At 41.2% G+C, this 13,758-nt stretch overlaps 1 protein-coding gene across 1 annotated transcript; it reads left to right on the top strand.

Annotated features, from left to right (window-relative positions):
• The first annotated feature begins 3,989 nt into the window (after positions 1-3,989).
• Positions 3,990-13,135, top strand: LOC106569348 (cyclin-dependent-like kinase 5). The gene is made up of 12 exons (XM_014140639.2): positions 3,990-4,298; positions 4,657-4,745; positions 4,859-4,926; positions 5,122-5,182; positions 5,388-5,444; positions 8,391-8,486; positions 8,650-8,724; positions 8,821-8,917; positions 10,316-10,385; positions 10,567-10,627; positions 10,843-10,923; positions 11,272-13,135. The coding sequence occupies exons 1-12, from the start codon at positions 4,262-4,264 to the stop codon at positions 11,356-11,358; spliced, it is 879 nt and encodes a 292-aa protein (XP_013996114.1). The 5' UTR covers positions 3,990-4,261; the 3' UTR covers positions 11,359-13,135.
• Positions 13,136-13,758: the final 623 nt, after the last annotated feature.

Raw genomic sequence — 13,758 nt, 5'->3', positions numbered from 1 at the left:
ATCTTGTTTCTCATGGTCAGAGTCCTTTAGGTGCCTTTTGGCAAACTCCAAGAGACCTGTCATGTGCCTTTTACTGAGGAGTGCCTTCCGTCTGGCCACTCTACCAAGGCCTGATTGGTGGAGTGCTACAGAGATGGTTCACCCATCTCCACAGAGGAACTTTGGAGCTCTGTCAGGGTGACCATCAGGTTCCTGGTCACCTCACTGACCAAGACCCCCTTCCCCCATTGCTCAGTTAGGCCGGGCGACCAGTTCTAGGAAGAGTCATTTTTTTTTTTTTTTTTAAGTCATTTAGCAGACGCTCTTATCCAGAGCGACTTACAGTAGTGAATGCATACATTTTCATACATACTTTTTTTTGGCGTACTGGCCCCCCGTGGGAATCGAACCCACAACCCTGGCGTTGCAAACACCATGCTCTACCAACTGAGCCACAGTTTGGTGTTTCCAAACTTTTTCAATTTAAGAATGATGGAGGCCACTGTGTTCTTGGGGACCTCCAATGCTGCAGACATATTTTGGTACCCTTCCCAAGATCTGTGCCTCGACACAATCCTGTCTCGGAGCTCTACGGAAAATTCCTTCAACCTCATGGTTTGGTTTTTGCTCTGAAATGCACTGTCAGCTGTAGACAGATGTGTGCCTTTCCAAATCAAATCCAATCAATTGAATTTACCACAGGTGGACTCCAATTAAGTTGTAGAAACATCACAAGGATGATCAATGGAAACAGGATGCACCTGAGCTCAATTTCAAGTCTCATAGCAAAGGGTCTGAATTCTTATGTAAATACGTTTATTTTTAATACATTTGCAAAACTTAAAAAAAATCTGTTTTCACTTTGTCATTATGGGGTATTGTGTGTAGATTGGAGAGGATTCTTTTTTTTAAATGAAGCTGTAACACAACAAAATGTGGAAAAAGCAAACTGTTCTGAATACTTTCCAAATGCACTGTATATCCCCCAATAGAATCCTCATACTTTAACGATGACAGCTTCTCCATCCTAGAGGAGGAGATCAACCATTTCCAGGCCCAGGGACATGTACTAGTCTGTGGTGACTTAAATGGCAGAACTGGACAAGAACCTGACACTCTCAACACACAGCGGGACAAACACCCACTTGGAGGTGACAGTATTCCCTCCCAAATATGCCCCCCTAGACACAACCATGACAAAACAACCAATAAAAACATGTCACAACTCCTGCAGCTCTGTCGCACGCTGGGTCTGTACATAGTCAATGGTAGAGTTCGAGGAGACTCCTATGGTAGGTACACCTACAGCTCATCACTTGGCAGTAGTACTTTAGATTACTTTATCACTGACCTCAACCCAGTCTCAGAGCGTTCACAGTCAGTCCACTGACACCCTTATCAGATCAAAGCAAAATCACAGTCTATTTGAACAGAGCAATACTCAATCATGAGGTGTCAGCCAAAGGAACTGCACAATATTAAGGAATGCTATAGATGGAAGGAATCTAACCACTTCTGGGAAAATGTAAACACCCTAAACAAACAACAACACGAAGAGTTATCTATCCAAAATGGAGATGTATGGATAAACCACTTCTCCAATCTTTTTGGCTCTATAACAAAGAACAAACAGCAAAAACATATACATGATAAATTACAAATCTTAGAATCAGCTATTAAAGACTACCAGAACCCACTGGATTCTCCAATTACATTGAATGAACTACAGGACCAAATACACTGCTCAAAAAAAGAAAGGGAACACTTAAACAACACAATATAACTCCAAGTCAATCACACTTCTGTGAAATCAAACTGTCCACTTAGGAAGCAACACTGATTGACAATAAATTTCACATGCTGTTGTGCAAATGGAATAGACAACAGGTGGAAATTATAGGCAATTAGCAAGACACCCCCAATAAAGGAGTGGTTCTGCAGGTGGGGACCACAGACCACTTCTCAGTTCCTATGCTTCCTGGTTGATGTTTTGGTCACTTTTGAATGCTGGCGGTGCTTTCACTCTAGTGGTAGCATGAGACGGAGTCTACAACCCACACAAGTGGCTCAGGTAGTGCAGCTCATCCAGGATGGCACATCAATGTGAGCTGTGGCAAGAAGGTTTGCTGTGTCTGTCAGCGTAGTGTCCAGAGCATGGAGGCGCTACCAGGAGACAGGCCAGTACATCAGGAGACGTGGAGGAGGCCGTAGGAGGGCAACAACCCAGCAGCAGGACCGTTACCTTCGCCTTTGTGCAAGGAGGAGCAGGAGGAGCACTGCCAGAGCCCTGCAAAATGACCTCCAGCAGGCCACAAATGTGCATGTGTCTGCTCAAACGGTCAGAAACAGACTCCATGAGGGTGGTATGAGGGCCCGACATCCACAGGTGGGGGTTGTGCTTACAGCCGAACACCGCATTTGCCAGAGAACACCAAGATTGGCAAATTCGCCACTGGCGCCCTGTGCTCTTCACAGATGAAAGCAGGTTCACACTGAGCACATGTGACAGACGTGACAGAGTCTGGAGACGCCGTGGAGAACGTTCTGCTGCCTGCAACATCCTCCAGCATGACCGGTTTGGTGGTGGGTCAGTCATGGTGTGGGGTGGCATTTCTTTGGGGGGCCGCACAGCCCTCCATGTGCTCGCCAGAGGTAGCCTGACTGCCATTAGGTACCGAGATGAGATCCTCAGACCCCTTGTGAGACCATATGCTGGTGCGGTTGGCCCTGGGTTCCTCCTAATGCAAGACAATGCTAGACCTCATGTGGCTGGAGTGTGTCAGCAGTTCCTGCAAGAGGAAGGCATTGATGCTATGGACTGGCCCGCCCGTTCCCCAGACCTGAATCCAATTGAGCACATCTGGGACATCATGTCTCGCTCCATCCACCAACGCCACGTTGCACCACAGACTGTCCAGGAGTTGGCGGATACTTTAGTCCAGGTCTGGGAGGAGATCCCTCAGGAGACCATCCGCCACCTCATCAGGAGCATGCCCAGGCATTGTAGGGAGGTCATACAGGCACGTGGAGGCCACACACACTACTGAGCCTCATTTTGACTTGTTTTAAGGACATTACATCAAAGTTGGATCAGCCTGTAGTGTGGTTTTCCACTTTAATTTTGAGTGTGACTCCAAATCCAGACCTCCATGGGTTGATAAATTGGATTTCCATTGATTATTTTTGTGTGATTTTGTTGTCAACACATTCAACTATGTAAAGAAAAAAGTATTTAATAAGATCATGTCATTCATTCAGATCTAGGATGTGTTATTTTAGTGTTCCCTTTATTTTTTTGAGCAGTGTACAAACCCTCCAACCCAAAAAGGCCTGTGGTGTTGATGAAAACAAGCTATATGCACACAACCCAAAAAATTTGGTAGAAACTGAGCTGCCCTTCCTAACCTCCTACCAAATGTATGACCATATTAGAGACACATATTTCCCTCTGATTACACAGACCCACATAGAATACCAAAACAAATCCAATTTTGATAAACTCCCATATCTATTGAGTGAAATAGCAAAGTGTGTCATAACAGCAGCAAGATGTGTGATCTGTTGCCACAAGAAAAAGGCAACCAGTGGAGAACAAAAAGCATTGTAAATATAACCCATATTTATGTTCATTTATTTTCCCTTTTGTACTTTAACTATTTGCACATAATTTTAACTATGTACATAGTCATAATATGACATTTTAAATGTACCTATTCCTTTGAAACCTGTGAGTGTAATGTTTGCTGTTCATTTTTGATCGTTTATTTCACTTTTGTTTTATCTATTTCACTTACTTTGGCAATGTAAACATGTTTCCCGTGTGTGTGTGTGTGTGTGTGTGTGTGTGTGTGTGTGTGTGTGTGTGTGTGTGTGTGTGTGTGATAATCATTGTCTAAAATAGATTATACTGTGTGAAGATGGTGGTTCTAGCTAAACTATTAACATATTTAACAAGATTGTACGCCTACAGGCTGTCTAATTGGACCTCTGTCTGAGGATTTCTTTAGAAGGTAACATAAGAGATGTTACATTTTTTGTAAATATTTCTAAGATTGACAGTGATTACAGGTTTATTATCCACATGAATGATGTTTCACTGAGGGAATGGGTGGTGATTCACCCGCATGTTGCAGTTCATAATTTGACCGCTTTAGATGCCGGTGTAGCGGCAACATTTTAGCTGTGAATAACAGCTGGCTAGCGAACGTTCGTTAACAACATTTCCACTGGTGCTGCATTTCACTACTGTTAGCTAGCTAAAGGCTAGCTTTATTGACAAAATATGCAGAAGTATGAAAAACTTGAGAAGATTGGAGAGGGTAAGTGTGCCTGTTTCTTTCCCCGATAATCTGTAATGTTATCTAATAATGTTGTTTTCTGTTAGCATTGCTAGGTCGCTAACGTTAGCCAGCTAGCGATTTTGAATGACAAGTCATTGACATTGATATGTTACACACGTTTGATAATATTTAGCTAATTTGACAATGTCTTTACTACCTAGCAGCAAGATTAAGCCACAATGAAATTTTAGTTTGTTAATTTAATTACAGTTAGTTAGCTAGTTGTCATTATTCCAGTCATGGGCAAGTTAGCTTGCTTAGCTACATTGCTAGCTAACACAACCCATTCAGCCAAGCTAGCTAGCCATCTAGTAAAAGTTGTGATTTCTTTCTGCAGGTACATATGGAACTGTTTTCAAAGCAAAAAATAGAGAAACGCATGAAATCGTGGCTTTAAAAAGAGTGAGATTGGATGACGACGATGAGGTAGGAATTATTGAGAATACAAATATAGCTATGCTAAAGTTAGTCAACTGGTTAGTTTGCTAAGGTTATGGCATATTTGTTGACGGCTCACTTTGCTTGCTGGTTTCTTGTAGGGGGTCCCAAGTTCTGCCCTGCGAGAAATTTGCCTCCTGAAAGAACTGAAGCATAAAAACATTGTGAGGTATGTCTGATGTGAAATTTGTAAAATTCTGAAAATGCATAAATTAGCTATGTATGCCATACAATAGTTGGACATATTCCCGAATCAGAACTTAAGTGACTAGTAAATTACTTTTCAACAGTGTAATTTCTAGCATTATATTAAATATCTAGCTATGCAAAGAGTTTAATTCACATTTAATTTTGCTTTTCCTAGATTGCATGATGTTCTGCACAGTGACAAGAAGTTAACATTGGTGTTTGAATTTTGTGATCAGGTGAGTGCTGCCAGATGTATGTGAATGCCGTTTTTGTATGAAGAGGAGTTTGTTGCTTTAGCTATGACAATTTACCAAAACCAATTTAAAGTAGAAGTGCCCACAAGATAAGGGTGTTCTCCCCAGTGATTCACTTGTTTGATTTGATGTCTGATTTTTCTTTTTGCTGGGGTGCAGTGATTTAACTTGACTCTTACAACCACAGGATCTAAAGAAATACTTTGACAGCTGCAATGGAGACCTAGATCCAGAAACTGTCAAGGTGAGTCATTGAGATTCAAATAAGGGGCAGAATATGGCTCTGAGAAACATGTTTGTGTAACCACACCATGATGTCCCATGACTGTAAGTCAAATGCATGTAATGTCACACCAGTGGCGGTCAGTGCTGTTTAAGATGAGGGAGGATTTTTATTTTTTTTAAGAGCATAGCCTTATTTCTATTACAGCATATTGGATGAGACTCATTCATATTCCATTCACCCAGTTTAATGTAACAGCGATAGGTTTAGGCTACTACATGTTACTCAAATTTTTCCCTATACCCATCATGAGGTCGCTACAATCTATCCTATGAATAAAAGTAGGTGCACACAGGTCGAGAGACAAGTTTGAGGTGACAGACAGTGATATTCAATACCGCCTTGCACACTTGCTTACATCTAGCTGATATAGGGTGTAATCATTAGTCCAACAGTTGCAAACAAGAGTTTCTATTGGACAAATTCAGGTTTTGGTCCCCATTTTTGTTTCCGTTTAAGAAATGTTTTTGAACAGAATCAGCGAAATTAATACACCACTGATCACGCGTAAACACAGTTCACTTTCATAGCAGCCACGTTGTATTCCTTCTCGCATCAATGCGGTCTCCTCCTTTCACCTCTTCCCTTCACTTGTGGACTTCAATGCACATCAGCTGTATGTGACCAGGTGAAAAAAAACTTTCCAAGCCAAACCACTACACACAGCCTACATCGTTGTCACCATATTATGTAAAGTATTTTTTTTATTTTCCCTTTATTTAACCAGGTAGGCTAGTTGAGAACAAGTTCTCATTTACAACTGCGACCTGGCCAAGATAAAGCACAGCAGTTCAACACATACAACAACACAGAGTTACACATGGAATAAACAAACATACAGTAGATAAAATAAAAGTCTATATACAGTGAGTGCAAATGAGGTAAGATAAGGGAGGTAAGGCAATAAATAGGCCATGTTGGCGAAGTAATTACAATATAGCAATTAAACACTGGAATGGTAGATGTGCAGAAGATGAATGTGCAAGTAGAGATACTGGTGTGCCAAGGAGCAAGATAAATAAAATAAATAAATAACAATATGGGGATGAGGTAGTTGGATGGGCTATTTACAGATGGGCTATGTACAGGTGCAGTGATCTGTGAGCTGCTCTGACAGCTGGTGCTTAAAGTTAGTGAAGGAGGTAAGAGTCTCCAGCTTTAGTGATTTTTTGCAGTTCTGTTCCAGTCATTGGCAGCAGAGAACTGGAAGGACATGTGGCCAAAGGAAGAATTGGCTTTGGGGGTGACCAGTGAGATATACCTGCTGGATCGCGTGCTACGGGTGGGTGCTGCTATGGTGACCAGTGAGCTGAGATAAGGCGGGGCTTTACCTAGCAGCGCCAGCCAACAAGAGCGTACAGGTCGCAGTGGTGGGTAGTATATGGGGCTTTGGTGACAAACGGATGGCATTGTGATAGACTGCATCCAATTTGTTGAGTAGAGTGTTAGAGGCTATTTTATAAATGGCATCGCCGAAGTCGAGGATCGGTAGGATGATCAGTTTTACGAGGGTATGTTTGGCAGCATGAGTGTAGAATGCTTTGTTGCGGAATAGAAAGCCGATTCTAGATTTAATTTTGGATTGGAGATGCTTAATGTGAGTCTGGAAGGAGAGTTTACAGTCTAATCAGACACCTAGGTATTTGTTTATGTCCACATATTCTAAGTCATAACCGTCCAGAGTATTGATGCTGAACGGGCGGGCGGGCTGGCAGGTACGGGCAATGATCGGTTGAAGAGCATGCATTTAGTTTTACTTGCAATACTGTCATAGTCAGTGTAGCTAATGGAACTAACGCGTTAGTAAACACGCTACAATCATGCAGTAACGTTAGTGAACAGTCAGTAAGCAGTTACGCGGGCGGGCCCCGGTGGCAATAAATTAGTAATACCAAAAGCTAACCATGACTTGGAAGAGTTCCATTGTTGTGTTGGAAAGTCATAGCCAGCTAGCTAACATAGCATCCCTCTGTTTGAGCAGGGTGTTTCAATGTCTAGCTAGCTGCATTTGCTAGCTAAGTAAGTGAAAGTGAAAAAAGACTCTCTTGCTTCTCCTTCATTTTGGAAGAAATTAATTTGTTCAAATCTGTTCAAATATTGTCTTCCTCTCTCTTTGAGTCAACTACTAACCACATTTTATACACTGCAGTGCTAGCTAGCTGTAGCTTTCAGTACTAGATTAATTATTTGATCCTTTGATTGGGTGGACATGTCAGATCATGCTGTTGATTGTACGTTTGTTTATTCCATGTGTAACTCTGTGTTGTTTGTGTCACACTGCTTTGCTTTATCTTGGCCAGGTTGCAGTTGTAAATGAGAACTTGTTCTCAACTAGCCTACCTGGTTAAATAAAGGTGAAATAAAAAATAAAATGCTGCAAGAGCTCTGATAGGCTGTAGGACATTGTCTGAAAGTTGTCATAATTACTATATGTCTATGGAAGGGGGTGAGAACCATGAGCTTCCTAGGTTTTGTCAAGTCAATGTACCCAGAGGAGGACGGAAGCTAGCTGTCCTCCGGCTACACCATTGTTCTACCCTACAGAGTTCTGTTGAAGGCTACTGTTGGTCCACTTTATTGAAGGCTACTATGTTGAAGGCTACTATAGACCTTCTTTCCAAATAGTGTGTTTTAAATTATTTGTTGACGTGATTATATTTAGTATAGTTTTATCTAAAAATTATAACTTTTTAAATGTTTTAATCTTATTTTTATAAAATTCACTGAGGATGGTCCTCCCCTTCCTCCTCTGAGGAGCCTCCACTGTGTGACACAAATTATCGTATAACTCCGAAGAGTACCACCGACGTCCTCTCTCATTAATAATGAGAATGAAGTATTACTGCCTTGTTGTCTTTCTGTATCTCTGTGCTTAACTCCGTCTTCCCCTACTTTCTGTATGTGCAGTCGTTCATGTACCAGCTGTTGAAGGGGCTTGCCTTCTGCCACAGTCGGAATGTTCTCCACAGAGACCTGAAGCCGCAGAACCTCCTCATCAATAGGGTAAGTCAGTGGAATGTTGGGCTTTGACTGATTAAGTTCTAGAAAGTTAGAGGACACACTGCACTAAGTGTCTTAACTTAAATAGAAATGATCTTGCTTAGTTAGTGAGAAAATCATTTACCTTTTCCATAGTCTACAATGTGGAATGATTTGCTCCTTTTAGAATGGGGAATTGAAGCTGGCTGACTTTGGCTTGGCTCGAGCCTTTGGAATCCCAGTGAGATGTTACTCAGCAGAGGTGATATGACAATTATTGTATTAATTTGGATACGGGCAAAGAAAATAAATGCCTAAATTACTGGTGACATTCAAGCTTCTCTCTCTCTCTCTGCAGGTTGTGACGTTGTGGTATAGGCCCCCAGATGTGCTCTTCGGTGCTAAGCTTTATTCTACCTCTATTGACATGTGGTCAGCTGGATGCATATTTGCAGGTATGTATAACCTTAAGGTCAAAATTGCACAGCAAGTTCAAGGGGATGATTGTATACTCTACTTACCTGTGTTATATTCTCAGCGTCACCCAGAAGCTTCTCGACCCATTTCATTTTGCCTATCAGCCTAGCAGAGGAGTTGATGATGCCATTCTTACCCTCCTTAACATGGTCTATAGACATCTGGAGGATGCCAAATCCCATGTTAAGGTTCTGTTTGTTGACTTTTCTTCTGCCTTCAACACAACCCAGCCCTACATTCTGGCAGAGAGACTCATTCGGGACTGCTCCATAGATGATGGGGGGGGTGGTTTTGTGGCTGTTGGACTTCCTGAGCCAACGCTCATAGCGAGTCAAAATGGGTCCCCACGTGTCGGACATACGCAATACCAACACAGGCTCTCCTCAGGGATGTGTTTTGTCCCCACTCTTGTACATATTGTACACTAATAGTTGCACTACTTCCCATCCTGACAGACACCTCGTTAAGTTCGCTGATGACACTGCCATGATCAGCCTGTTGCATGATGACGAGGAACACCATGGCCCGGTCCTAGATGACTTTGTAGAGTGGTGTGAGGAATCACACTTGGTCCTCAATACCAACAAGACCAAAGAGATGTGCATAGACTTCAGGAAGTGTACAACACCTACCTCTGCAACGTCTGTCAGAGGTCAGAATATAGAGATTGTAGAGGAATACAAATACCTGGGTGTCCTCTTGGACAATAAACTTCAGTGGAGTAAATGTACAGACCTGATCTACAAAAAGAGCCAACAGAGACTATTTTCTCAAAAAGCTGGGATCTTTTAATGTAGGCTGTACTATACTGACTCTGTTTTACAAATCTTTCATTGAGAGTATTTTAACTTTTTGAATTGTTTGTTGGTTTGGCAATGACACTGTCAGCCAGAGAAATATGCTGAGAAGGATTATCACCAAAGCAAGCAAGGTACTTGGAGTCAAACGGACAGACCTGGATGAGATCTTTAAGGTCAGGGCCCTCCGCAAGGCTCACAATATAATTTTAGACCCAAGCCACCCCCTGTACCTGGACGTTGAACTACTCCCCTCTGGGCGCAGGTATAGGGCACCCCTCAGCAGGAAAAACAGAACTAGACAATCATTTGTGCCAGGTGTGATATCCCTCCTAAATAGCTCGGGCTAATTTTCCTATCGACTCATTAAGGCCAGCAGGCTAGTCTTTATAAAAATTATAAAAAATGTTTTATTGGTATGTAACTGTTATGAAAGTTGTATTGTCAATTTTGTTTTGTATTTAAACGTGTACATGACACTGCAACAAAATTTCCCCATGGGGACAATAAAGTAAGTAAATAAGTTAGGGCCTCTACCTTTTTGTTGGTCTTCTATAACCTTTGCTTCTTTTCATTTAGAGTTGGCAAACGCTGGAAGGCCCCTGTTTCCGGGTAATGACGTTGACGACCAGCTGAAGAGGATCTTCCGATATCCTTTCAGGGATGTTTAGATGGTAACCAGGTTCAGTATACTGTCTGTGTTGTATGGTATGTAGAAACAAAGACACAGAAACTAAAGTTGGTCCACTTTGTTGAGATTAATCTATTGCAGTGACTAAACTTGACCAGTCCTATTTACTGGTGAAAGTCTTTCCTTAATGCTGTGGCACATTGTTGGGTACACCAACTGAAGAACAGTGGCAGACAATGACAAAGCTTCCAGACTACAAGGTAGGCTATCCCACTGATGTTGTCAATTACTGATGATCATACAGAAACTCATGTTTTCTACTGCCTTCAGGAAAATAAGAATATATGGTTTACAAGGTATGAGAGTAATTGACGTTTGTAGATCAGATTAATCTATAAGAGATGGAACAAATATTTTCTGAGCTGCTGTATGTTTACTGTACATCCATTTTCTCTATCGTTGTTTTTACCTACAGCCGTACCCCATGTATCCAGCTACGACCTCACTGGTGAATGTTGTACCCAAACTCAGTAGCACAGGACGGGATCTCCTGCAGGTTAGTATTGCCCCTCTCCCCCCCACATGACCAATATATTAATCAGTATACAATGTATTATCATGCTATATCATTCCTTGACGTTAACATAAACTTACAATGCAATGTCCTTCACTGTAATGCTCTGAATTAATATGTTTCACAAATACATATGAGCAAACCCACGCTGTGGAGTTACAACAAACTAGTTGTGTGTAGTGTACCTGGCAGACAGCTTAGACAGGAATATCACGTTGTCACTAGGTGGAGTCAGTGCAAAGCTTTTCCCAAATGTCACTTGAATACTTAAGAAATGTTGCCTTTCAAACAACACACATCTGACTTGCATTCTTTTTTTCTCTCTTTTAGAATCTGTTGAAGTGTAATCCTGTCCAGAGGATCTCTGCAGAGGAGGCATTACAGCACCCTTACTTTGCTGATTTCTGCCCACCGTAGATGAGGTGCCCAAACACATCACTCAACTGAACCTCCTCCATCGGAATCAATCCTCTTTCACTCCCATCTTCTCAACAGGATCTGTCAATCCCGACTCCCTACAAGGCTCATCCTTCAGCAGCACCTGTTTTAACTAAGACACTTCCCTTCAGTTCATCCTGTTGTGCCTCCTAATGGAATCAAGTCCTTGTGGGCTCTGCAATATTTTAGATTTTGTTAGTAAACCTGTCTGCTTTTTGTCTGAAGCGCACTGATATGGAAACATATAACATGTAGCGAGTAACAAAGTTACCCAGAGAAACCGTGAATCCTTCTGAGCCAATAGCTGCGCAGCAGAGTAAGAGGTTTGAACAATTGAAGTTGCGTGCTGCATAATGTACTGGCAAAAATTTAGGTATTTGGATACATTTCAAATAGTTTTAATGTGCTACTGCTGTTAACTTGTCAATATTGCATTAATAGGTCACAATAAGATTGGAGACAGACTTGCATATTTTCCTTGTTCTTCATCATAGTTATAACAATATTCCACTTACAATAGGAGATTGTCAAATGGAGGGGGAGGCATATTTATCAGTTACTTCTCAGGCTTGCTGTTTAGGTTGTGTTTAAGTTTTTTTGTGCACCTTGTAAATGGCAGTTGCTTTTTTAATAGTTTAGATCTCATCCACTCTATCAAGTTAAGTTGAACACTGAAAGTCGGTATTGTCGAAGCTGGGGCCAACTGATATTTATTATGAACAGTGGACCATACGAACTTGAGTCATTGCTTTTATTTTATAGTTACATTTTTGTAACTTTGTACAATCTTTCATAATTGACCTAATCTCTTATAGCTTAGAGAAAGTGAAGAGAGGAGGAAATCCACTGATACCTGTATTACCACATTACGATTGTTTTGCACCACTCTGACTTTGGCTGTGTTCACTCAGATGGGTAACTTAATTTTGTCAAGGAACTTGCACGTTTTTCTGTGTTATTTTACTCCAGATAGTCGCTACTTATCCCACAAAAGCCACAATTATAAGTAATCTACCAAAACATTGGTTTGCATGGATAGGGAAAATATGTATTTTAATTTTGATGATGGAAGTTGACAAGCAGAATGCATGTATTTATTGATAATTGAATGTCTGCTTATGTGTGCATTTAGTCCTTTTTTTCTACCAAACAAATTACTTTCAGGAGTTGTATATGCTCTTCTTATTCAAATAATGAAATTTATGACACTTAGATCCATGACATTTGTACAGCTCTTTATAGTGTGCATTGATGTTTGCATCTGAGTTGAGATGCGATTCCATTATCACATGCAGATATGTTGGATCTTAATTTGACCCGTTTCTCACAGCAGGAAATGTGGATTATAATTAATAGACATTTTTTTTAGAGTTTGATACATTTTTAGATGGGGCAAATCAAGTCTGACATTTTAAAGTGAAAATTACAAGCTTTAGAAGCCTTTTAAACCTCAAATACACTATAAGTTTGCATTTCCTGCCGTGCAGGAAATTTCCTGCAACAGGGTGATAAAATTAAGATCCTACATCTGTAAAGACAAGCAATTCCAATGCTTATTTTTTAGACAAGACTGCTGTAGATTATTAGTTTAAATATGACTAATTTCTATTTTGAAAGAAGAGTGGACTTTGTACTTTTATCATTGTTTTATTGTAGAACTTGGGTCAAGTATTTAGACAATTGCTGTCAGCAGTGGTCTTTTTGTGTACATTTTAAAACACAATGGTTCAGTATTCAATAAAGTGGACTCAATGTTTTTTTTGTTCTGCTTTTGTTGTTGGAAAATGATTTCCTTTTCCGTAAAATCAAGACAAAGCTCCGTCAATTTCAGAGCAGGGACACGGTGGAGAAGATGGCCAACGACCGCCAGAAGTGGAGAGCCTTTGTTCCAACTTTATGCCCTATGCACCAGCCGGCGTGAGTGAGTTTCCGTGAAGATGTTACCATGGTCCATGACCCAGGATTTTAAAGTAACTTTTTGCACCAAATATTACCAAATAGAATACCTCAGTTACACAAATAGTTCAAATAGTTGAAGGAAGCCATATCATGGAGTGATATGTCATATCATGTGTCTCCCGACCCCTCCTGTCTCAGCCTCCAGTATTTATGCTGCAGTAGTTTGTGTCTGGGGCTAGAGTCAGTCTGTTACATCTGGAGTATTTCTCCTGTCTTATCTGGTGTCCTGTGTGAATTTACGAATGCTCTCTCTAATTCTCTCTTTTTCTCTTTCTTTCTCTCGGAGGACCTGAGCCCTAGGACCATGCCTCAGGACTACCTGGCCTGATGACTCCAGTTTCAACTGTTCTGCCGGCGGCTATGGAACCCTGACCTGTTCACCGGACGTGCAACCTGTCCCAAACCTACTGTTTTCAACTC

This window comes from Salmo salar, chromosome ssa14, assembly GCF_905237065.1.
Source record: "Salmo salar chromosome ssa14, Ssal_v3.1, whole genome shotgun sequence".
Taxonomy (NCBI): Eukaryota; Metazoa; Chordata; class Actinopteri; order Salmoniformes; family Salmonidae; genus Salmo; species Salmo salar.
Note: the sequence above shows the minus strand (reverse complement) of the source record. Positions and strands in the feature narration are given on the sequence as shown.